This window comes from Syngnathus acus, chromosome 13 (assembly GCF_901709675.1).
Source record: "Syngnathus acus chromosome 13, fSynAcu1.2, whole genome shotgun sequence".
Taxonomy (NCBI): Eukaryota; Metazoa; Chordata; class Actinopteri; order Syngnathiformes; family Syngnathidae; genus Syngnathus; species Syngnathus acus.
This window is the reverse complement of record NC_051098.1, coordinates 8902415-8927903: the sequence shown is the minus strand read 5'-3', so window position 1 is coordinate 8927903 and position 25489 is coordinate 8902415. Positions and strand designations below refer to the sequence as shown.

The 25489-nt window shown below is 39.3% G+C and overlaps 2 protein-coding genes across 4 annotated transcripts in view; both read left to right on the top strand.

Annotated features, from left to right (window-relative positions):
- The first annotated feature begins 787 nt into the window (after positions 1-787).
- On the top strand, positions 788-2447 carry foxl2a (forkhead box L2a). Its single transcript, XM_037268278.1, has one exon. It carries the CDS (start codon positions 1071-1073, stop codon positions 1983-1985), a length of 915 nt encoding a protein of 304 aa, XP_037124173.1. The 5' UTR covers positions 788-1070; the 3' UTR covers positions 1986-2447.
- An 8482-nt stretch (positions 2448-10929) lies between these two features.
- The window catches only part of pik3cb (phosphatidylinositol-4,5-bisphosphate 3-kinase, catalytic subunit beta), a 35580-nt gene continuing 21020 nt past the window's right edge, over positions 10930-25489 (top strand). For all 3 annotated transcript variants that reach the window (XM_037267425.1, XM_037267424.1, XM_037267423.1), the window contains exon 1: positions 10930-11154. The gene's annotated coding sequence lies outside the window, so the exon portion shown is untranslated. The remainder of the gene's footprint in view (positions 11155-25489) is intronic.

The window sequence follows — 25489 nt, the reverse complement described above, 5'->3', positions numbered from 1 at the left end:
GGAGGGTTAGGCTATTATTTTAGGAAGGAGACAACAAATTATTAATTACTTTGAAACAATGTGGTAATGCTGCTGACCCATAATGTTGCAACAGATTTTCATCCCTGCACTTTTACAATGAATAATACTCAACATGATGGTCTGTATGTGTAAGTCTTTGTGGAATAGCAACATAAATTGCACCGAGCACAATATTTGTTCATGTTCTTCACGTTATTATTACTCTTATTTTTGCGTCCGTTGCTGATGTTATTGTTGATGTTGTCCCACGAAGTTAAGATCGTTTTGATATGTGCGGCATCAAGTCCCTGCGTTTGCAAACGTATGATAAAGTATGAATTTGGCATTTTCAGAGAGGTCGGCTACTCGTTTAAAAATGCTCACATCTTGAGCGATATCTGACCATTTTAGTTGACTTGCAAAAATACACATAAGATGCTAAGCCGGGTTCCACTGTTCTGCAACAAATATACAATTATATGTTTTTTGCATTTCAATATGTATATCATTAGCCCTTTAACTGATAAGTGTTTAAATGTGAGCAACAAAATAAATTAGTTATGTGCAGTAAATAATAATAATAATAAAATAATAATAATAATAATTACTGTCAGTGTCACAGCCATGTTGTTTTGAAACGCTGGCAAAAAAGTATGCATGCTAAAGTGGCATAGGCTATACTTTTATGAAGTAGGTGTTGCAGTAACTTATTGTTGAATCTAGTGTTAAAGCGGAGGCGGAACTCTCATGTGCACAAATCACGAGTCACTACGTCGTTCAGTGAGCGAACGCAGCACGAGTATGAACGTGGGGAAAAAACGAGGAAAGGGTTGGGCTTACCGAGTCACATATCACAACTTGAGTTGCGCCTCGGTCATAAACCAATTTGGTGGGAAAAAAAGAGCGAAGAAGGTCCTCATGTGTGGCCACCTAAAGAGCCGCAAACGAAAGACTTTTTCGTGCACCCATCGCTGCTGTGTCCGCGCATCACCACCACGGGAGCATCGGGAGAGAAGCGCGTTGGTTTTTCTGCTTGCTTTTGGACCGGACCGGTTTGGTTTCGCTGGGAAATGATGGCCACTTACCAAAACCCGGACGATGACGCAATGGCATTGATGATCCACGATAGCAACACCGCGAAGGAGAAAGAGCGGCCCAAAGAAGAGCCGGTCCAGGAAAAAGTCGCGGAGAAGCCGGATCCGTCTCAGAAGCCTCCGTATTCCTATGTGGCCCTCATTGCGATGGCCATCCGGGAGAGCTCCGAGAAGCGGCTTACTCTGTCTGGTATTTACCAGTACATCATCAGTAAGTTTCCATTCTATGAGAAAAACAAAAAGGGCTGGCAGAACAGTATCCGGCACAACCTGAGTCTCAACGAGTGCTTCATCAAGGTTCCGCGGGAGGGCGGCGGGGAAAGGAAGGGCAACTACTGGACCCTCGACCCGGCTTGCGAGGACATGTTCGAGAAGGGCAACTACCGAAGGCGCCGCCGAATGAAGCGACCGTTCCGGCCGCCGCCCACGCACTTTCAGCCGGGGAAGTCCTTGTTCGGAGGGGACGGCTACGGCTATCTGTCTCCACCCAAGTACCTGCAGTCCAGCTTCATGAATAACTCGTGGTCGCTGGGCCAGCCGCCCACCCCGATGCCCTACACGTCCTGTCAGATGGCCAGCGGAAATGTGAGCCCGGTCAAGGCTCTGTCCGCCCCCGCCTCCTACAACCCCTACGCGCGGGTGCAGAGCATGGCGCTCCCGGGGATGGTGAACTCTTACAACGGCATGAGCCACCACCACCACCCAGCCCACCCGCACCACTCTCAGCAGCTGAGCCCGGCCACCGCCGCGCCGCCCCCAGTCTCGGCCGGCAACGGGGCCGGCCTTCAGTTCGCTTGCTCCCGTCAGCCCGCGGAGCTGTCCATGATGCACTGCTCGTATTGGGAACACGAGAGCAAACACTCTGCCTTGCACACGAGGATTGATATTTAAATGTGCGCCGTGTACAAATAAGAACTGACTCCTTGTTATCGTTTCCTGTGATTTTGAGGTTTTTTATGTTTTTTGCGGGGGGACGCACCATGTTTGTTTGCAGCCAGTGGAGGTGCCAATGATGCGAAACCGGAGTTCGAGTGTAAACGCCGGGGTCACCAGGGTGCGTCAGGTAGCGCAACATGTGTAATTGGACCGCCTGAGTGTGTGACTTTGTTGTGGCGAACTCGTGTATTGTTCCACCGTGAAATGGTTGTGGAATTCATTTATAATTTCTCAACTTTACGCATGGCTTGACCCAAATGCAAGCCAAAGTGTAGAACTGAATCAACTTCAGGCTTCTAAAAACTTTAACTGAGCCAGGCTTTCATGGTTGTAACTTGTAAGTTGACAAAAATGATTCATCGTCACTTAGTTGTTCTATGTTTTCTGTTGACACCCCACACACACACATTAATTTCTAATAACGTGAAATAGGCCAGGTCCAGGTTTTGCATTATTTTTTTAAGAAAAGTGATACTGTATATTGTTTCATTGCTCTCGGGGCCATGTCTAATTTTAATTAGCACTTTTCCATATTTTCTAGATTTGTGAATTTTTTAATAAACATGTATTTGATTTAAAGAAAAATCAGTGTTGATGACGCTATCTATTCCAAACATTAGGCAATGGTAACTACTGTTGATGAAAGAATGTCTGGAAATATCTAGCTTTTGCAACAGCATTAAAAAAATTCACTTGAACGTTTCACAATCTGCACAAAATTAATCAAATGAATTATTTTAATTTGCCTACAAGCAAATAACCGGATTCCTTGATTCTAATTTAATCTTTTTATATAATGAAATCATAAAATATACACAAACCATAAATAAAGCTGTATTGTATTGTACTGTAGCACATTAACATTATAACGTTTACATTTTCAGCCTGGCACATATCGTAAGACTATTGGGGAAAATACTTAATTTGAACATTGAAACGTACAGCTTCATTTATTAAGAAAATAATAAAGAAAAATAAGATTAAAGGGAAGAAGCGTACTGCGAAATTCTGTTTTTACAAAAACAGCCAATTTAAAATAAGACTTGTATTTGAAACTTGTATTTTCAACTTTTTTAATTTTAGAAACATTAATGGAAGTCACATTGAAAGTTATGCATGAGAAAACCAAAAGCACATTAATCACAAGAATAACAAAAGCCACAGCCACATTAAAACCAATAATAATTATTATTGGTGTCTGTTATAAGCTCTCTCTAGTGTGCATGCATGCAACAATTGAAGTACCCGCCAGGTGACATACACACTGAGGACCTACATCCTCTGGGTGTGTTTTTGGGTGACAGCCGTAGATCACCCACAGGGACATGGCTGTGTTGTGACAGCAGCAGAATAACCCGATATATTGTGCTACAACTTCAAACACATTGACGTTGTGATCAAATTTCAATAATAAGAATGGTTGTGTTTGGCACGTTTGCTGTTTGAGTTGAACTTTCGGGTGGACGTCACAAATAAATACGTAGGGCTCCATTCAGTTCATGATGCAAATTGAGTGTACACTTGGTCTTTGCATGGAAGAAAGTGGATAGATGAAGTCTATTATTTTCCTCTTATGGAGTTCAACGGTAATGAAGTTATGGGCTCACCCTTCTGAGATCACATGAATTTGGCGCCCATGTTCAAAGTGAAACTGAGCAATGTTTTCATTTTGAGGCGCATACACACACTCATATTCATTTTCTCCCCACGACTGTCCAACACACTTTTCATCCAAGTGCAACATCAATACACACACAGACTCCCGTGTGTCTGCTCCAAGGGGAATTTTTATTAAATCTACGGTGCATGTGCAGGAATAACAGTCTTCCCTCTGACGTATTTGCTGTATTTTTTACAGGGTGGTTGGGTTGACCATATTCATTTTACACGTCATAACATAATAATGGCAACTTTGTAACAGTAGAAAAAATGGAAGTTTAAGTCGAAGCACACCAACAATGAAAGCATTCGATTTTGCCTTGCAGCAGTTTAATTTATACCATATTAATTTTACACAGCATAACATAATAATGGCAACTTTGTGACAATAGAAAAAATGGAAGTTTAAGTCGAAGCACACTAACAATGAAAGCATTCGATTTTGCCTTGCAGCAGTTTAATTTTCAAATATGTTTGATTATTATTATTATTATTATTATTATACCCTGTCTTTTATCACAGCCATGGAGATCGATCGCGCTCAGGCATATTTGTCTTTCGCAGTGTTCTCAAAGGTTAAATGATTTGAATCTGTTTCACTTTGTTGCCTGTCGTGCATCACATACCAACCAATCGGAATACAACCAGCAGCAACACTTGTGTATCCATGTGCACACGGGGAGCATGTAGCAATGTACATTCTCTGCTTCCTCACATTTATGTTTTATAAACAAGCAGGAGATAAGGGCGCGTTTGAATGACAAATGTATTCCAAACACACTTCTTAGAACAACAAATACGAGTGTTTTAAAAACTGGTTTAGCCTGCGCGAACCGCGCAACATAAACTATTAGCACCGACGAGTTTTTAGAGGGATGTGGTTCATGTACATAACACATGAAACGACGCTTTGACGCGCGAAAATATTCCGTTACAATGTAACGGAATATTTATAATGTAACTGTTACATTGACTCGATCATGAAAATGTTTTAGCATTTCTACAACGTTTCTGTAACGAATTTTGGTTAGATAAAACACAACATTTGATTTATCATTTTATGACAGTTTTTCAATGTTTGGGCAACGAGTCTAAAAAGATTTATTCCCACCAATTTAATAAAGTTGCTCACCTCAACAGAACAAAGATTTTCATAACGACGAAAATAATGAACGTGTCGGTGAAGTGTGGCGCGCAAGGCAGGTGTGCATGCGCTCACAGAGGTTGACAGTTCACCCGGGATGTCTGGAACAATGGGCCTGCATACAGGATGTCTCAGGGGCTCGGGGAGATAAGGCTAGTCGAGGTTCATGGCTCCACAAGCCTAGATTTGGTCTTGCCCCAGACATTCAGCACTGTGAGTGACTAGATGAACTTTATTTTATAGACCTATAAGTCAATCAAACCAATTGTCCAGGTATATTTTAATGACTCGTGAAAATATTATTATTAATAATAATGAAATTAGAAAGAAAAACTCTGCCTGTATAAATCACATAAAAACATTCAATCCGGAACTCTCAACCAATAAAAAAGCTGCATGCTTTATAGCATGCTGCGCGAGTTGTTAGTTATTCGGCAATTTCTAACACATGTGCCGTTATGAAGCACGCATCAAGACAATAAAAACACCCTTTTAAGTTTTTTATAACATGCAAACTCTGTGGGCCACACTCTAAATGCAAGACTTCAACGAAATTATTGCACGCGGCTTATCTTCGTGTACAATTAGTGTATTTAACTCCATTAGCCATGCATTATACCAGCGGTCCCCAACCTTTTTTGCGCCACGGACCGGTTACATGTATAGACAATATTTTCACGGACCGGAAATTTATGATAAATATATAAATACGATGAAATAAAATTATACGACTGGCATAAAAACAAATGCAAAGCGCATTAAAATAAAACTCACCATTAAGTATCTGCTCCGTAGCTTTGTTTTGGTCGCTGTAACTGCAGAAAATCCCTTTGGAAAGGGAAGCAGGGTTTTCAGTGCTTTAGTGGCGATCTCGGGATATTCTGCCTTGATTTTAATCCAGTTTTCTTTTTCTTGGAGATTTGTAGCCTCTTCTTCTGTCTCCACATTGGGCCTTTTCTTCTTCCCAAACATGTCTTTTTCTTACTCATTTTTGCTAGCTTCGGGACGGGACCGGGACGAGCGTCTTGACCTGGATTCACCTGTGTCAAGAGGCACAGGTGCACCGACGGATGTAATTTGGAGAGAATCCCCAAATGTTTATATTTTTCAAAATAAATTCTTACCCATTTATGCTAACTTTGCGGGCTCGACTGGGGAAACATGTCATGTGACCGAGACGAGCGTCTTGACCTGAATTAAATGATCGTCAATAATATATAATGTTGTTGTTGTTTTTTTCTGTGTGGCCCGATACCAAATGGCCCACGGACCGGTACCGATCCGCGGCCCGGTGGTTGCATTCAACTAAACATTTTTATAATTAGTCGACATTCCTTGTAAATAAACAGTCAGTTTTTAAGTAGGCTTATACGTTTTAAAATCCACAACTCTGAATACATTGGTTTCATTAAACAGAATAAGTATGCAGTTGCCTACATGCTTTGGTATTCTAACACCTTCCCGAAGAGTCTTTCTGGAATTATTGCATTTTAGATTCTTTCTCAACTTCCATATTGTACCCCATGTAGAGACAGATGACCAATGAATAAACTTGGTGATGTTCTTGAAATTAACATCATCCATTGAGAATAACTTCAACAGAATACGGATGGAAGGATGAAAAATTATATATACTTGGAGGATATCTTGATGAAACATCATGAGACATTCTTAAAAAATAGCCCAAGTAAAACATTTGATTTCTTCCTCAAAACAAAACTTTAAAGGTGTCCATTATGAAACGTGAACTTCCTTTGAAACTGTTTTCGGCTAAATCGGACATTTTTTTCTTTATCGAGTTGTTAGCATTTATTTTGAAAATAAATCTTTGCGCCGATATTTTATATTTTACACGTGAGCCTGAACGAAGCACATCCTCATCATGCCCCCCTCCCACCCCCCACGGCTCCTAAATTTAGAATAACGTGTGGTTTTGTTTGCGTGCGTCTTTTCCGCTGAATAGTCGCATGAATAACCATGATTGTGTCCTTTGTCGTGCGCTCCCAGATGACAGATTATTATCAACACGACAAACGAGGTCAAGTCGCTGTAGGAGCAACGCATTTGACCCTCCCGTTTCCTTTTGTCTTGCACGCATGCGCAAACCCGTGCTGCACTTCTACCTGCACTCGTTCCGGTTATGAGAGCTCGCATGCTCAACGGGGCATATGCGATGCAACCCGTCCGGTCAAGTCACACTATTTCCCGCACACAATTGAATGGCTGACATTCTCTCTTTCTGTTTTAGAATGAGGAGCAAGCATTTCCACAGCAATTGAAAAGGAGAGTGGGGGGGTCACCACTGTTTGCTATACATCTGCTCCAAACAGGAAAATATGCAACCATTTGATTCATAGAAAATCCGGCAATTGTTTGAATCACCACGAGTGTTATTTTCCGCCCCCCTTTCTTGGAGGTCAAATATTAGAAGTTTCACTCTTGCAGTCCCCTCCACATTTTTGGTTCATTTGACCCATGCAGGGATTTCTTCACGTGATGTTTTTACATTGCTGCTGATTGCTATCTTGATGACAAGACGGCAAGACAATAGCAACGTCTAATATTTCTCTATCAAGCCAAAATAATCACAATAATGTGTGTTGATATACGCTGCAAGGTTTATCAATAGGAAACGTTGTTATAACTTTTGTTTCTTATTTGGAACATATTTTTTGTATATCTTCCAGGTCAGGTGACTAAAAAAGGTGACCTAATCTGCCCACCATATAAGTACAGTTCAGTTTATATGAGCTGTATCAAAAATTCAATATTTACCAAAATCCAAGTGTTATTTGCAAGAATTTATGGCTGTAACGCAATTTTGCTATATGCATTAACAGCTTTTCTGTCAATAAGATGTTTTATGTAGAACCTACTCACTAAATTGTCATTGAGCACTTATCATTGTCAGTGTCAATGACATTGTCATTGAGTACTTAACAATAACTATATAATTGTAAAAGATTTATAAATCCAGACATCATAAAGAATCCAAGCAGCTTACTGAATTATTCATCAACAGTATGAATTTTTGGGTTCATTCTTTGGTTTGAGCCACTTCTGCACTTTGAATTAATGTGTTCTATCAAATTTATAATTTTGTATTTACTGTATAACCAGAGATGGGAAATCCAGGTCAAGAAGGTAAGAACCCTGCCACGGCGTGACTTAAGCCACGGTGCTTGAACTCAACCATCAGGTAAACAAGATAGTTCACCTGCCGTAAAAAGGAAAAAAACAGAAAGTGACAATGGTTAACCAAGCTTCTTTGCCTGCCAGTTGAGTAGAATATGACTAAAACCAAACTGCCAAACTGGCAGGGTTTTTACTTTCTGGACCTAGATTTCCCAGCTCTGTTTATAACCAAGAAAAGAGCAGAGCATCTTTAAATTTGTGTGTGTGTGTGTGTGTGTGTGTGTGTGTGTGTGTGTGTGTGTGTGTGTGTGTGTGTGTGTGTGTGTGTGCGCGCGCGCGCGCGCGCGTGCATGCGTGTGTGCGTGCGTGCGTGCGTGCGTGCGTATGTGTGTGTGACAAAAGGAAAATAAATAAAAGCTTGCAAAGCTAGTATTGTTAGTTTAAAAATACTAACTATATTGTTTTTTTTACACCGTCGTCCTGCCATTTTTTTTTATTTGATCTTATCATATCTTGCTTATCTTGCCCGACAAGTTGTACTTATGTCCAGTATCTCTTTCTGTTCTGTGCTTCACCGTGTTTCTTTGTATAGGCCAATTCATTCATGGACTAACTGCAAGTATGAATGCACATTTGGAAGCAACAAATAAATTGCCCATTAATAAAGATGTCTAAATGTAAATAAATAAATAAATAAATAAATAGATAGATAGATAGATAGATAGATAGATAGATAGATAGATAGATAGATAGATAGATAGATAGATAGATAGATAGATAGATAGATAGATAGATAGATAGATAGATAGATAGATAGAAGAGTTACCAAATATTTTTTATCTATCAAGCTGTTCCACACTTACAAAACTAATCACAACATATATTTAGTTCCTAAACAACGACCATTATCCATCAACTCCTTTTTATTGTTTGGGACAAGCAAATAATATATTTGAGTGTAATTGGATCCATTTCCAATCCAATTGTCAGTTAAGACGAAGAATTACCATTAATAAACATTTTAGTGTGCTTAAAATTGTGCATTTGTTTGATGGAAGAAACAAACAAACAAAGCCAATCACGATCTTCACCACGCTCTTGTTTTTTTATGGCATTTCACCTCCATGAAAGCATTGATGTGTTTAAAAATTTACCAGCCTCGACATGAACCGGAACAAGCCGGCTTATACTGCGAAGGGAAATGAGATAAAATGCTTCCGTTCTCTTGATTATGAGCTGCAAATTGCTTTGTCGGGATTTAAATGGCATGTGTTTTCCCATCGTGCATTGACTGGTTCTATTTTTAAAACCCTTTCCTCTTCTCCATCCCTTACAAACTTCCGCAACAAAAAACTTGTAGAAGAACCGTTCTCCTGTTAACGTTACAATTAATCAAGGATGAAACCACATTCCTGTGCCGATAAGAAAGAACACCTGCGCTTCTTCTTCTCACGCTTTAGTGCAGGTTTATGGCCAGACGGGCAGAAAAACCGATGGCAAGGCCATTCTGACAATTAAGCAAGGTTATTGGCATTCGCTTAAATGAACTTTTCAAGTTTAATGTGCTTCTTATTACACGCATATGTGATGAGATTGCAGCGCTGGTTTGGATGAATGGCCGTGGGATATTTGAATCAAATTCGAGGGCAAGCAACGACTCGATGACTATTTGAACAAATGGTTTTCAGGCAATGAGAAGGTAATTGGGTTGATCTTGATACACTACTTTGTCACACACACGCTACATGATATTCGTGACTAAATTGTCTCAGTGTTCGTGTCAGCATGATTCAATGTTGGGGTTTTTGTGGTGTGTTATGGTTCCATTCTGTCGCGGTAACAAGTAAGCTGACATCAATGAATTGAACTTTTATTGAAGGGAGTCAATGTTCTTTTAAAGTCGCCTAAATGTGCGCGTTTCGAAATTGTGGATGCACTACGTAGATCTGTACTGCTCCCTTGTGGCTTAACGAGGAAGTACTTATGGTTTGTATAATTATTTACTTGTGGTTCAGAGTTCACGCCCTAAACCGAACACGTTTGTAGATCGGAATTTGGAACCTAAATGGAACGTAAATATTGATATGAAATACACTTATATATAAAAAAGGCAAATGTGACATGTGATGACAAAGCCTACCGACTCCAAGATATGTGATATATAACTGCACAATTAACAAGTTGGTAAAGTTGAGTGGCGGCAAAATATATACCGAGTACGTACCTCCACTAGTTTTATCTGGTTCTTAAATTATTTACACGGTGAAATGTGTCTCTTGTAATTTACGTGGACTGTATGCAACTGTATGTACTGTATGCCTCATTCCATGATGTAGTTGTGCGTGAAGGGTAAGAATTCGCCAGAGGGCAGCAAAATTATGTATTTACAGACAAGGCGCTGTCTATTTTAGTGAAGGGAAGCAAAATTATGTATTTACAGACAAGGCGCAATCTATTTGAGTGAAGCGCAATAATGCTGTACTAAACTCATAATTGACGTGAGGAATGGTTCAATGGCTGCATTACAGTTGGACTAAAGGAAGATACGGTAGACATATTGTAACTTTTGTTATTTTTTGTTTTATTACGTCATGCTGAAATATAAATGAACTTTGTTGATTAAATAAAAAGAGCGGAACGACACTGCGTATGTTATGAGCGCAAACTATGTAGTCTGCTCCTGACAGGCGAGAAAGAATAACGACATCTGAATAGAGACAAGACCTTCAAAATAAAGGTATTCTACAGTATAGCTATTTGAAGTTTTAAATGAGTGCAAATATATTCACATTGCCAAGCCACCCGTTTTCTACATAATTCCTCCAATGTTGCTATGAAGTTTATAGTACTTTCTCTACTAGTAGCGTTTTGTGAACTTTGAGAAGTAGCGTTAGTTTCTAAATCACGGTGACCGGAAGTGCAACTTCCTGTCGCTAACTTAGAGAAGAGGAGGAGGTGGGCTTGCTGGCGGAGAAAGTATCAGTGGCGGCGGCGGTGCTTCACCTCCGGCTACAAACAGGAAGCTCGTCCGCGGTGCGGGGCTTCCACCTGAGACTGGAGACACTCGGCCAGATGATCGCCTCTTACTCGACTCTTTTACGCCCGATACTAATCTTGTCGTAAACCGTGACGAGGTTTGTTTTCTTGCAACGCTGTCTAAAGTCCTTCCAAGAAGGGTGACCCAAGGTAAGTCACCATTCGATCTTCTTTCAAGTAAAGTTGAGTTGTTGCCCTGCTATGAGGGGTCACGCCGAACTCTGCTCATAAATCTGGCGACTTTTAAACTGACACGCATTCTAGTCAAACGCATCATTTAGGCATTTCAGGAATGCCATGCATAATTGCACTAAGATTATGTTTATTTGAATTAATTTATATATACAGTGGAAGAATGCCCGATCTGTGGAGCACATTTGGATATGTTTCGGATCCAGAATTTAATTTGCTGCCATGTATTTGGTATACCGTGTGGGCAAAGAAAAATACATTTTGCCCTCCTTCAAATCAAATTTCAACACTCGTTTCTTGGCTTCTGGCAATCATGGGCCATTATAAATCACCACTACCTTCCCCGTTTATTGTGCCTCTGCTCATGTTACCAGGCGCGCAACAACAGATCAACTTTTGTTTGCTTTTGGTTTGATTGTTCCCCCCGAACAGACATGTTTTCTGGGGCTTCCAGAGCCCCGTTTTATTTTCAATATACTTACATTTGTCAAACTCTTAACATTTTGTAATGAAAGTCTCCTTTCACCAGTGGATCAGATCTGGCTTGATCTTTAGGATTTACTTTAAACACCACAGCTCTCACCTCTGAAATGTTTACCAAGCTGGCTGTTGCCATTCCTGGAGGTCAACCACTGTATTTTGTATTTAAGATGTACAGCAGATGCACAGCTGTCACCTCTGAAATGTTTACCAAGCTGGTTGTGGCAGTCAACCACTGTATTTTGTATTTAAGATGTATGCCACTGATACCAGCTGCACACATCTTCGACAGTTGGACGGCAACAAAGAGGATGTGAAACTTTTGTTGATGTTGTCAGCCATTCTACCATAAAGTTAAGCAGAGCAGCGGACACATTTTATGATAGGCCCCACATGAAGAAAATGGGAAGGGTTAAACTGATCTAACGTGCAAATTGTGAGAGAATTTTAATCCGACATGCCAATCATATTTTAAAAACATATCACTGGAAAAGTGCAGGACCTACAAGTCTTAGGGCTGGATGATTATGGAAAAAAATAATGATTGTTTTTGCTTGATAGTTGAGGGCTTAAGAAGTGTGGTCCACATATTTTTTCCATGAAACATGAAAGGTTTTATGAAAAAGCCACAAATTGATTTGCATATCTGATTTATGACCAACTGGTGTTTATGACTTGTTTCGTAGAATTTTGTGAAGTTGTTGTATTGAATGCTTAATAGACTGCTAAAAGTTAGAGTTTTGGTAAGTCTCGTTGAATTTGATGAACTGCCTCTCATTTTACTTCATGGTTCTTTTGCCTTAATTTTAGCATACATTTAAACATACAAGACCAAAGCATTTATTTATTATTACTCGGGTTTTCAGCTTATAGCCAAGCTTTAGTAATCTTCTTGACAGAACTTATAGTTTTTAGTCGGTCAAATCTTTCATGTTATCTGTGAGTGCAAAATGACAAAAATACTTGTAAATGTATGTCTGTAACATATGTTTACAAGTCTAAAACACAGACAAACATACAAAGAACAACAACAAAATGTCACTGTGACATTGCAGTTATTTATGGCACAGTTGTTTTTTTCAGGCACCACCCTGTGTCCTGCGTTGAGAAGGGGCAACTGCCAGCTGCCCCCTCCCGTCCCCCACTGTTGTTTTAACTTTACAGAACACTGATAAGGCTAACTGACGTAATTGGGCAGACATGAGTGAACAAAGCAGCTACAGTATTTACTAGCGATGCTCCAATCGTGATTGTTTGATTTACGTGGAAAAGTATTTGATCGGTATGTCGATCAATGCCAATCACAAAACTCATCACCCGAAGCCCATAATTTGCAGCCTGTGTGCAATGTAGCATCCCCTCCCCCTTTGCTGCATACTGCAAGTTACAGATCGAACCAGTAACTAAATCACAATATAAGTAACTAAATCACAATATAAGTTTGTGCATTTTATGCAGTGTCAACTTGAAATCATCCCCTGTTTTTTGAATAGTAGAGCGATGAACATTTGCCGTGTTTTATTTTCATCAGATTTTTCAATTGATAGAAAAAATAATTGTTAGATGAATCAATTTTTAAAATAGTCCTTCATGAGCGCACACACACACACACACACACACACACACACACGCACACGTGCAGATAATCCATGCATACATATGTACATAATGTAGTCAACTGAAAAATTAGGTTGCTTTTCCCTCCATATTGCAGCCTTTGCGATGATTGTTCAACCCCATTTTAAGGATAGTAAAATATGAAATAGCACATAGAGGCCAATAGTGCTTGTCCTCATTAGGGTTGTAGGTAATTGGAGCCCTTGCCTGCAGACCTTTGAGCGTGAGATGGGGTACACCCTAAACTGGTCGCCAGTCAGTTGTAAAGCACGTGGACAAACAACCATTCACACTCATTTTCACATCTATGAATAATTCTGTCTTCAATGATCCATCATACAGTATTATTCTGAATGAATAAGCAAGCCCAAAGAGTCTGGCTGTGAGGCACATGGCCTCAACTAATACTCTGCTGTCCCCTATTGTTGCTGTTGTTGAAATGTCAAATAGAGAAGAAGGCTAAATAGTCTTCAGCCGTAAATGTGACGTCGACACACTCATATAACACTTCAACAGCCTGAAGACTTATTCACTTATTGGAGCATTTCACAATACATTTAAGCTTCCAGACCCAAATGTTTATTTGCAAGCCAAGCTTTTTATAGAAAATAAATCAATAAAAAAGATATTTTTTTAGCATGATCCACATGAAAATTCACTAGAAATATAAATGTGAGATAGGAGGAGCCTTTTGGAATTCTCCCCTCAGGTAACAAACGTACAGCAGGCCAAGACCTGCCAAGGAATGCAAAGGAGATGGCAGAAAGAAAAAAAGACTAACAGAGAGAGACAAGTGGTGGAAGGCATGCTGAGATCAAATTATTCATAAATGAGTTGTTGAGGTGCGTGTAGAGAGTCATTATCGAATTGTGTCAAAATCAGGTTGATGCAAATGCTTTTGGAGATGGCAATCAAATACAGATATTCCCAAGCCATGCAGCCTTTTCATCTGTTCTTCTCCTGCTCTGTGTTCAACCTACCAAGTGTTTTTGGCAGGTTTGGCCTATAAATGTCCAAATAATCCCCCTTTATACAATATATCAACAGCACCACAGTTTGGGAATCCATGCCACGTTAAATACCATCATTTTGGGACTGTTGCGCGCCCCGGAATAATAGCCACGCCCACAGAATTTCAAAAAGAAGAAAATATCAAACATGGCAGTTTTTTGTCTTTGTACTCATTTGACCAGCCAACAAGTGAACTATTATTCACATAGTTATTTGATTTGTTGTGTTTACTATGTCACTGCACAATAACCCCCCCCCCCCCCCCCCCCCCCCACACACACACACACTAACACACACTAATGTTTGAACCTCCAATTGGTGTTTTGTCCATAGGGGTGATTATTAGGCGTGAAAGACTATCTAGGTATCAATACTTTTAGCACACACCTACATATGTAGCATGCATATAAATAACTGATCAATAAATGTTTTGATAATTGATCATTAAATACTGAATGCAAAACGGCCTTAATCTAAACCACTGTGCCAACATAAGATATCCGAGTGCTTAACTCATGTTGTATTAGCTTCGAGTTAATAAAAACTGATAAGATTGAGTTCCTTTCTATTGAATCGGCCAGTCGTAAACTCTCCTCTGAACTGGCTCCTCGTTGTTCGTAACAAACTTCTTTCTAGTGAATACAACCTGACCTAAACGAGTAGTCAGCTAACATTAAACAAACATGGCAATGTTGATGTGGGATTTCATGATAGTTTTAAAGGAAGACATTTCATGTGCTATTTACTTAAAACCTCTTCCTAGTCAATACGACCTGACCTGAAATTGAATTGAGCTCATATTAAACAAACACAGCAATGTTGATGTGGGATTTCATCATGGTTTTAAAGGAAGACATTTTATGTGCTATTTACATAACACATTGTCGTCACTACAACCGTGTTTTGTAAGCCTATAAAGATGCCTCTGCTTGCCATTGCTCTAAAAAAATCTGTCAACTGACACAATTCAATGGCAACTACAATATATTAGCTCTACCAGACAATTCACCACTATAGTTTTGATGTTTTGACCGGTAAAGATTTTGCCCCACATGGAGCCCACTTTACATTAAATAATTCTATTTTATGCTTATTCCTTCAGTGCAATATTAACCAGAGTACAGTTTTTGACTAATCCTGGCACATACAATATTATTGTGTTAATTATTTTGTATGATAGCGTACCCTTTAACAAAATGTAATGGCAGTAAATTAATGCATTGCATATTATGTACAAGGATCATGGGGAACCTGGAGCCTATCCTAGCTGACTGTGGGTGAAGAGACCGGCTACAATCACCAGTCGGGTGCAGGGCACAACTTAATAGTTTGTACTCTACTTCCTCAAATAGTAGTCAGGGAGCTTTATTCACTTGTATACAGATTATACCAGGCATGTTCAAAGAAGTACAAATTGTACAAATTCTTGTGTGGAGAATGGAGCTGGGCTTTTGTGTTATAATAGGAGAGGAATGTGTAACTGGCTTACATTAGCAATTTCTTTTCCTATGTGTGGCAGAAGTAAATGATTTCTCACCATCTCTTATCAGATGCAGTCGGTTGAACAGCAAGGCCTAAGCACATATGAGGGAGACCCTGTGGTTGTTTTATTTTTTATTTGTTTTGTTTATTTTTTTGTTTTTTCAACCTAGTTCTCATGGCTTGGGTCATCTCAAAATACAGCTATGGAATTCAGTGGCAGGTTATACACTCTCCTGCTGCATGGCTCATACTATGTCATACTATTTACAGAGATCACCTACTGGGGCTGTCACTATTGCCTCTTTTTTTTAATTGATTTTAGTTGCTCAATTATTCCAATAATTAATCAAATAATCAGATTAACATTTTTTATTTATATAGCTCAAAATCTGTTTTTATGATTTTATATTTTTGTGACAACTCTATCAGATGCATACCCAGCTGGGTGATTTTAACCAAATCAGGGTGCAGCGTAAAAAAACTGTGACCAGACCACACTACCACAATGTGGAAAGGTGATTATAGTAAACTACATACTGACCCCACCTGTTATTTTTCTTCAAGGAAAAAAAACAATAGTAGAATAAAAGACTGCTTTATTCTCTCTTCCATCCAATTCACATCGCATCAAAATGACTTATACTCAATCCGCCTATTATTGTCATCTGTGTCGTGCATCTCTTTTGATAAAATGTCAACAGACTGATATATGTGGAGACAAAGGACCCCTTCGGCTGCATAAAAACATGCCTTTCTAAAAAACCAAGACTTTCTATACAACGTGCTTTCAGGGTTAACGCGATTCCCAAATTCTGCACCCAAAAGTCAGCGTAAAATTGAGATTTAGGTGTATTTTACATATTAGTCTGAGTAACACAACGCTTGAGTGTAATATAAGGGCTATTTCATCCTGCTTTATCTCAACTGTACAGTATGTCGTAAATGTAGAACTAAATGCACACTGGATTACGATCATTTTCCAGCAAATGAAAAGCAACCCTACTTACTCCCACAGCAGACAGTACCCCGCACAGAACAACAAATGCTAGGCAACTTAAAAATTTGAGTGATAATAACACACAACCCCTTGATATGACTTGATAGCAGATGATTAAAATAAGAGCTCAAGGAAAACTCCCCAGAGCTTCCTTTGAGCAAACTAACTCAACACAAAAAGGACATTGTAAAATATAACCAGTAGGCGACCATTACGTCAACATTTAACCGATTCGAACAAGAAGTCATATCTCATTGAATTTGTCCCTGAATACTAATTGTATTCCTGTGTACAACCGTGCCAGTCCGTGTTGATACTGTGAAGTGGAAAAGCGGTTTAAGAATCAAAGTATGATTACCCATGCCCGACTTCACACAGCCACAATACGTCACTGTCTGTCTCTCTATCTAATTTAACAATAGTCATTATGGCCAGAAAGTTTAGTCTTTGTGTCATCTAGAGTGACCGTAAGTGGATCCACAGGTGCTCAGTGAGACCTTTGCTCACAAAGACAGTTGGAAAGGTAGCTAATTTTCAGCAACTGAGGGTCAAATGTCAGATTACATATAGCAGGGGTGTCAAACTCATTTTTTTCACAGGCCGCATTGTAGTCATAGCTTCTTTCGAAGGGCCATTACGACTGTCAACCCAAATAAATGTATGAGCACCTCATATTATATACAGTAAAAGCTACAAAACAAACTGACAAATAACTCGTTTTCAAATCAGACGAGTAAAAACTGGACAAATATTAAAAAAAAAAAGATATTATTAAAAGTGAAGACAATTTGCAATTCTAGTAATGACACACGAATAAAATGATGTGGCGGGCCGTATCTGGCCCCCGGGCCTTGAGTTTGACACCTGTGACATATAGTCTCACTCACACGCCACTCATTTTGAGCTGTTTGTCAATGGCTGCTAAAATTAAAAGATGAACCTAAATTCCGGAAAAGAAAAAGTCCAGTTCAGTGCTTGTAAAAAATCCTTTATCTTGACAGTAGAAATTGTGTGTTCATTTTGTGTCATGGCTCTACATTAACTTTGTAGAACTCGTGGCACGAGCACATGATTTAGTTGCACTTTTTTTATGTGAGGGTGATGCTAATAAATAGTTGTTTTATTTGACTTATCGTAGTTTTTTTTCTTTAATGCCAATAGGCTTGTGACGCACTGTCCATCACACCAGTAGTTGGGTAGCTACATACGTATTATCGTATAAAGAGAGAAACATTTGGCCAACATTTGCCAATTACTTTTTGTACCGCTATTAGAAAGGCTGCCGTAGTTTGATCTAATCGGCAGGCCAACTAATCGTTCGGGCCCACATCCAGTTGAATGACTGTGTTTTGGTGCTTTCTCATTCCACTAATCTCATTTACTACATAGTTTTTTGCTTGGGAAATTTTTAGCTATAATTCCAAAGGGTGCCTGACTCTTAAACTGATAAACACACTATACACAAAGTCAGTTCAGATTTATTGGCTCAAAGTGTTGGGCCTCATTTAAACCGGACAATACTGAAAGAAAGAAAGAAAGAAAGAAAGAAAGAAAGAAAGAAAGAAAGAAAGAAAGAAAGAAAGAAAGAAAGAAAGAAAGAAAGAAAGAAACAAAGAAAGAAACAAAGAAAGAAACCTTATTCATCAACAAGGAAAACTTGTTTTGACAGGCCACTGCTCTACAAACCTTACAGCCACGTGGGACAGTAATTGCATTTTTGTGGATACAACATTTGAAAGGTTGTGCAAGAATACAACGATGTGAAACAAGAAGTTCCCTCCAAAGTTTACCAAACTTTTCAGCGCCCCCCAAAATTTTTAAAATGTTATACCCTAAACTGTACAGTATAATAAGTAGGCCACAGTCTTGAAGTTGCTTGCGGGAATGAAGGGTCAAAATAATCCAGTGACTAATCCACATTTCCGATGTTATTCCAAATAGAGGTAGTATTTGCAGACAAAAAGTGTTGTGAAAGCCTGCACATGAGAGACTTGGATGATGATGATGAGTCTTTGAGTCATGTTAACGTTCAGCATTCCTAACATTCCTTCTCTTGAAGATAGGTGGAGGAAAGGAAGAGTGTGTGTCTAAAGGGGGAGAGGGGTATCAGGGGCAGAGATTCTATCAAAGTCTGGTCTCTGTTGGAGTGACTGCACAATGATAAGGGGACTCTTCAGATGACAAGTATTTCTTAGCCCAATAGGGACAGGGCAGAGTGTTGCAGCAGCGTCATCCTTTTTGCGTCAGAACGTCAGAAAAATGAACACATGCTGATCACATAATTTTTGTTTTCTGGAAACGATCTAAAAGTCTAAAGAAACACAGCAAACAAAACTTTTGATTGTGTGACGCTTTCAATGTGTCCTACCAAAGAGTTAAATTGCTTGAGATTTTATCACTGTGTAAAACAACTCACTTCCTGGCCAACCCAAGTATGGTTTCACCATAGGTGTATGCGTAATCAATTTCTTCAAATTCATACCTAAACTCTCATCATTTTTTTGCCTGTTTTGACATATTTGACTTTCATATATTCACGACTGTGTGGGTTTTTTTTTTTTAACCGCTGCATTTCACAATCTGTTAGAGCCGAGATAGAGCATCTTAACCACTGAAGAAAAACAGGAAGTTGGCTGACTTTAGCTGGAATAACCGTGTTTCGTGTCATCACTGCACTGCTTTGCTATATGTTGTTTTGTACAAAGTTGGTTACTATATCAGTCACTTCACATTATGATCTCTTTGGTTTCCTTTCGTTGAACTTGAGGCAGATGGTAGATGGCTGATAAATATCTACATTTTACTACATACTGGAAATGCATGAATTTCCTTCTCCACTTTTCTAAAAAAAAAGAAATTCCATATTTTATTTGGTTTAAGTGACCCCATTAAGGACTCAACATTGTCATTTTGTAGTTTAATTTGTATTACACTGATAAATTTACAGTATGTGTATTGCAAAGGGTTTGGCATGGGTTTATTTTAACTTTGAAAAAATAATAATAATTAAATATATTTTGAGGGTTTTCAGCTTTTAATTTTAGGTCAAGTCCAGTGTCAGTCTAGTTCAAAAACTGTACTGTAGAACTAATGAAGGTTGACGCTACATCAACAGGCTCTAGTAAAGTGAAGAAGTTAAGAACAAATGCAATCATTATTTTCAGACATGAATGGAAAATGCTGATTTGTGAGAACTGATGAAACAAAAGAAGTAAAACTCATGCCTGAATTTATCACACACGCTTCACCTGCCATGTACTCGTATTCATTATTTTTAGCGATACGATTTAGCAATACTTTACAACAAATACATCATCACAAATGTCATTTGGCAGAATTAGGATTTATAAATATACTATAAATAATCCTATCATTTATGATGAATATAATAATAAGAATGCCCAGATACACAGTAGCTGATCAAAAATGTCATCTGCGGAAATTCCCACTGTTGAATAAATACAGTATCAGGCCAGATTGCCCTCTCCTCCACCTGGGCCTCCAGAAATAGCGCCTGTATCAGTCATGCTGCTGACTCTGCTGTTCAAATGTCATTCTTAATTCCTCCAGGCCCCCCAGCACAGCCATGACTGTTGCACTGCCTCTTTCTTCTTGAATGTTACTTGTAAATACAATGAAAAATCAAAACTGCGAGGTGTGATTTTTAAATTACACATTCCTGACCGGACATATGGGGAAAAAAATAAAGATTATTTTGATTGATGTTGAAATCATAGAAGCCTTGCTTGATGTGTGACTCGACATCGGTGAAACTGCCTTTTCTGTATGTGAAAGTTGCACATGCTTATGCAAAGCTTAAACCAAACAACTTCATTCATTCATTCATGCATTCATTCAACAACCGCTAGGTAATACATAAGTACTGGTAAACGTCTAAACCAGTAAACAGGTGTGGCATCTCACGATGTGCAGAACCACATTTCCTCCTGCAAACTGTCAACAGGCATCAAAAATGGGTAATGGGTGCAGATTCTTCCCACCTGCTCATTCTGATTCCCCTACTAGTCACATATGTAAGAATAGCTCCAATTACTTATGATCCATATTGTGTTCTATCGACCTAACACACCAACATGACCAAGAAGGTAATCAGTAATATATTTCTTTTTGATGTAAATACCAACATGAAGCCATATGCTTCAACCCTACAATACTAGGAAACCACTCCGTGCAGTGCATTGTTTGGGTGGCTTTCCTTTCTTTCTTTTTTTTTTCTTGTCCCATTACTCTTGCTACTAAAATATAACAGGGTTGGGCATCATTACATGGTCTGTAAGATCTGTTTTTGCACGAGTGTTTGTAGTCTAGTCCAGTCATGACAGAAACTGTAGATGTTTTTTTAATGTTGCTGTCCCAGCAAAGGTCTGCCATTTTTCACACCCTTAAAACTGCTGGGTTAAAAAGTTTGGGGGTTGTTCTGTCCAGAATTCTTTTTTTTTTTTTTACAAAAGACCCGAGGAAGTTGGGTCAGTTTTAGAGTCCAATTTTTAACCCAAATTGTGTTGTTTTTGACCCAGCATTTTTAAGACCGTAACATCTTTGAGTGTGTGTCTGTCTGTGTATGTCATTCATTGCCCATGTGGGGCCCTTTGTCCTGTTCTTAGATGAATGGTGGTTTAGCAAGATGCTGAGAGACCAATACTGAAAACTGTCCCTACGACATTCAATGCCTCGATTCAGTGTTATTTTTGGCCGTCTCTCCCCATCTTTCCATGGTGACACGAAATGACCAGTGGTTGATGTTCTGTTGAGACTGCCTGACAGACTGTAATTATAGTTACAGTATGTTTTAACTTCCTACTTTTCAACACCAAATTGTAGTTTGTGTGTGCTTTTGTTGGTGAAGTATTATTTCCATATCAGTGTGTCTTGGGTTTCTGTAGTGGTTATCATTTCCAATGATACTTCTCTGCACTGGTGGTATATAACAAAGACAAAGAGCTATTTTGATGATGTACACAATCATATTCCCAGCAGTCCCATTAGTGTTATACAACACCACCACAAATGATTTATTTATTGTTCTATGGCCAAAGCCAATAATCTGAGCTCAATCCATTAGAGATTTGATTTTAGTTGTCAAAGACAAGCCTCAAGAAAGAAATAGTCTTCCAGATTTAAAGGAAGACCAAAATACTCCTGATTGGGAGATAAGATTAGTTCGGTTTAATTTAGTGGGCATGGTACATTCCAGACAATGCGAAGTGCATAATCTTACATTATATGTTGTTGACATGTCTTGGCAGCTAGATGTCGCGGTCATAAAAACAGGAAATAAGGCTATGTTCAAATGTGTATTCCAATCTTTTTATGTACTCGTTTGCATTATAAAAAAATGTGGCTTCTAATGAAAACGGAACATGTGATGTGATACGCATGCGCATAAAGCATAACGTCAAGTGACAGGCAAAAAATACATTGTTTACGGATGTTAATATGCTACACGATCATTTTCATTTCATGGAGATGTCTACTAAAGATGACGTCACGTCATTGCTGTGCGTAAGGAAATAAATTGTCTGCATGATATTGGCAAAAGGCGGCTCGGTGGCGCACTGGGTAGCACGTCCGCCTCACAGTTGGCAGGGTGTGGGTTCGATTCCACCTCCGGCCCTCCCTGTGTGGAGTTTGCATGTTCTCCCCGGGCCCGCGTGGGTTTTCTCCGGGCACTCCGGTTTCCTCCCACATCCCAAAAACATGCTTGGTAGGCCGATTGAGCACTCCAAATTGTCCCTAGGTGTGAGTGCGAGTGCGTATGGTTGTTTGTCTCTGTGTGCCCTGCGATTGGCTGGCAACCGGTTCAGGGTGTCCCCCGCCTACTGCCCGATGACGGCTGGGATAGGCTCCAGTACGCCCGCGACCCCCGTGGGGACTAAGCGGTACAGAAAATGGATGGATGGATGGATATTGGCAAAGGAAATGTTATTGAATTGTAAAACTGAATATTCTTTCAATAAGAAAATAAAATTGAAATAATTTGTCAGTTTAGTTGAATTCTTACTTTTTATCTGACTTCTTTTTAGATTGTTTTTTAATGCCCAGGGAAAATCAACTTTATAGGCTGTAAAATCAAGTCATCCGTAGAATCTGAATTGTTTCCTTTCCAAACTTTTCTTTGCAGATTTCTGGGGGGAATAATATAAAACAAACTCAATAAAGGTCCTAGCACAGACCCCTGGGGGACACCACAATTTATCCTCCTCCATCTTGAACTATACTTTGCCATCTGGACATAGTGTCAATTAAGATTTCACATCAGTTATTTGCAATTTTCAACTCAAATTTTATTGCATTTGTTTTAGAAATATATTGTGATATATTAAGCCAAAGTATTTTCTTAAATCAACGAATATACCCACAGAATACATTTTGTTAACTTTTTTTCTCCGTTATCTCTTCTATGAGGTCAGTCAACGCCAGAGCTTTTGATCTGTTATTTTCTGAAACCATATTGCCAGTCATTGAATTATTTATGCTTATTTATAAAGCCCTTTTAGCTGCCAGACGGATAACGACCCAAAACACTCATTAAGGTAAAGAAGTAAAGGTTGCAGCCTGACAATCAATTTCAAGTCAATTCCCTGGCAGAGCATGCGTAGAGGCTGCAGTGAGATTCTGGAAAAGCATTGGGGAAAAAAGAACGTCAGTTTGGGAATGTCAGCTGGTTACAAGCTGGATGGAGTTATTGCAGACCGAGAAAAAAAACTCCACCTAAATTTTGATTTTACTCGCTTCGATCCAACGCGACTTGCTGTCTAACGCGGTTTGATCATGGACCCCAATTTGTTTTCTCATAAATACATTTTCAAGTAGTATTTTAAATGGACGATATAAGGACCGTAGTCTAATGACTGGGGCGTAAACCTTAACGCTAGTGAATTGATGAATTTCCGTGAACAATTTAAAGGCGTTTGATAATGGTTTTCTTATTAAAATGCCAATAAACTTCGATGTGTGTTGACCACTCAAGGTGACAGACGGCTGCCTAAAAACATGCCTTTCTAAAAAACCAAGACTTTCTATACAACGCGCTTTCAGGGTTAACGCAATTCCCAAATTCTGGACCCCAAAGGCTACGTAAAATCGAGATTTAGGTGTATTTGCAATAAAATATTCTCAGGTTGTTTACATGTCTGTGATCCTATTGGTTGTGTGTGGTGCAAGGTACTGAATGTGTCTGCAAGTCACCTGAGGCTTTGGAATCCACACTTCAAAATACAGATCATGTGAGTGTAAATATTTGTTGTGGAGGTCTGGGGGGGTCTGTATGATCGCCATGTGACCCTTTTGCCCCCGCGAGCCAGCTTTGTGTGTGCGTACAAGTGTGTGGAGGATCGCTGAGGTCAAGCTGGTTGGATTTTGTGTGTCCGTGTTTGTGCCCAAGAAAGAAATGTTGTAAGGAGGGGTGGTTGGGTGAGCCAAGGGCAACACAAGGGCAGTGTTTGTGCAGGGCACGGGACTGTCCTTGCTGGCACGCATGTTCACATAGGCACACTTGCCAAAAACAGAGCCTTATTGTGGACACTCTTCCCAGTTGGGTCCACCCATTACAGTTACTTCATTGTGTCACGTAGTCAAACTGTGGCGTTTCTCTTATCTCTCTTTATCATCTTTCACACATCACTCTCTGTAGAATTCAAATTGAATTTCTCCCTAGAGGGATTAAACATTAATTTAAGAAGGTCTCGCACATCCTTTAACTCTGTTTTCAAGTTGCGTTACAACTTCCAAATTGAATCCTGCCCAACTTTAAGGTTGGGCAGGATTCAATTTGAACACTTTCACCATCTCTTTATTACTCCAGGGTGTACGGTAATAGCGTCACTAATTTTAGACTTATTTTGTAGGTGGTACTAACCAACTTTCAGACCAAAATTTCATGAAATTAATGGTAATTTATCTGTTCATCTAATTTCTACTTTCTAGTTCCTGGTAGTAAAACAGCCAGGAGAGTGTGACATACCCTGGGTATCAGCCTCTTCCCCTATCGATACCTGTTAATGGTACTCACCCATCCTTAGTAAACAGTAAAAAACAAAAAGTTAGTAGAATAATAGTAATGAATATAATCTCGTTATACAAAACACATAAGCACCTTCAGGGTGAGCACTCTACTCACTACACCACAAGTTGGTACACTTTACCCGGTGCACAATTTGTAAGCGATTCACGGCAAAATAACGCTAATTGACGAGTTTCCTGTCACAGCAAGCCACGTGCCATTTTATTACCACAAAGAGATCATCGCAGGACTCCCTCTCCAACAATAAAGTTTTATGTATTGATATCTCTTCCGGCAGCCTGAATTACTGTACGTGTTAGTTTTAGGTTAAAATAATGCACATTAATCTCCATGATCTCTTGTCATACAGTAGCCAACCCAGGGTGGATTGATGCTAAACTGGTTATTTGAAATCATTCCGCTCATTTTATTTTATTTGCGAGTTAGCTGGAAGCCATCCGTAGCTTATGTTCTCGCTCCAGCGGCACCCAACAAATGATCTAAACTTCCCTTTGATCCCTGCGTGACGTGACTGTAGTGAAGTAACTTAAAAAAAAAATCATTGATACAGTCTCGCTGGGCTTCGTTGACTGCATACAGTCATTGCCACAGCATCTGACAGCTGTTCACAGTGTGAACAAAACAGTAGTTCCAGTAATGTCACATCATCTCATTCTAATCCG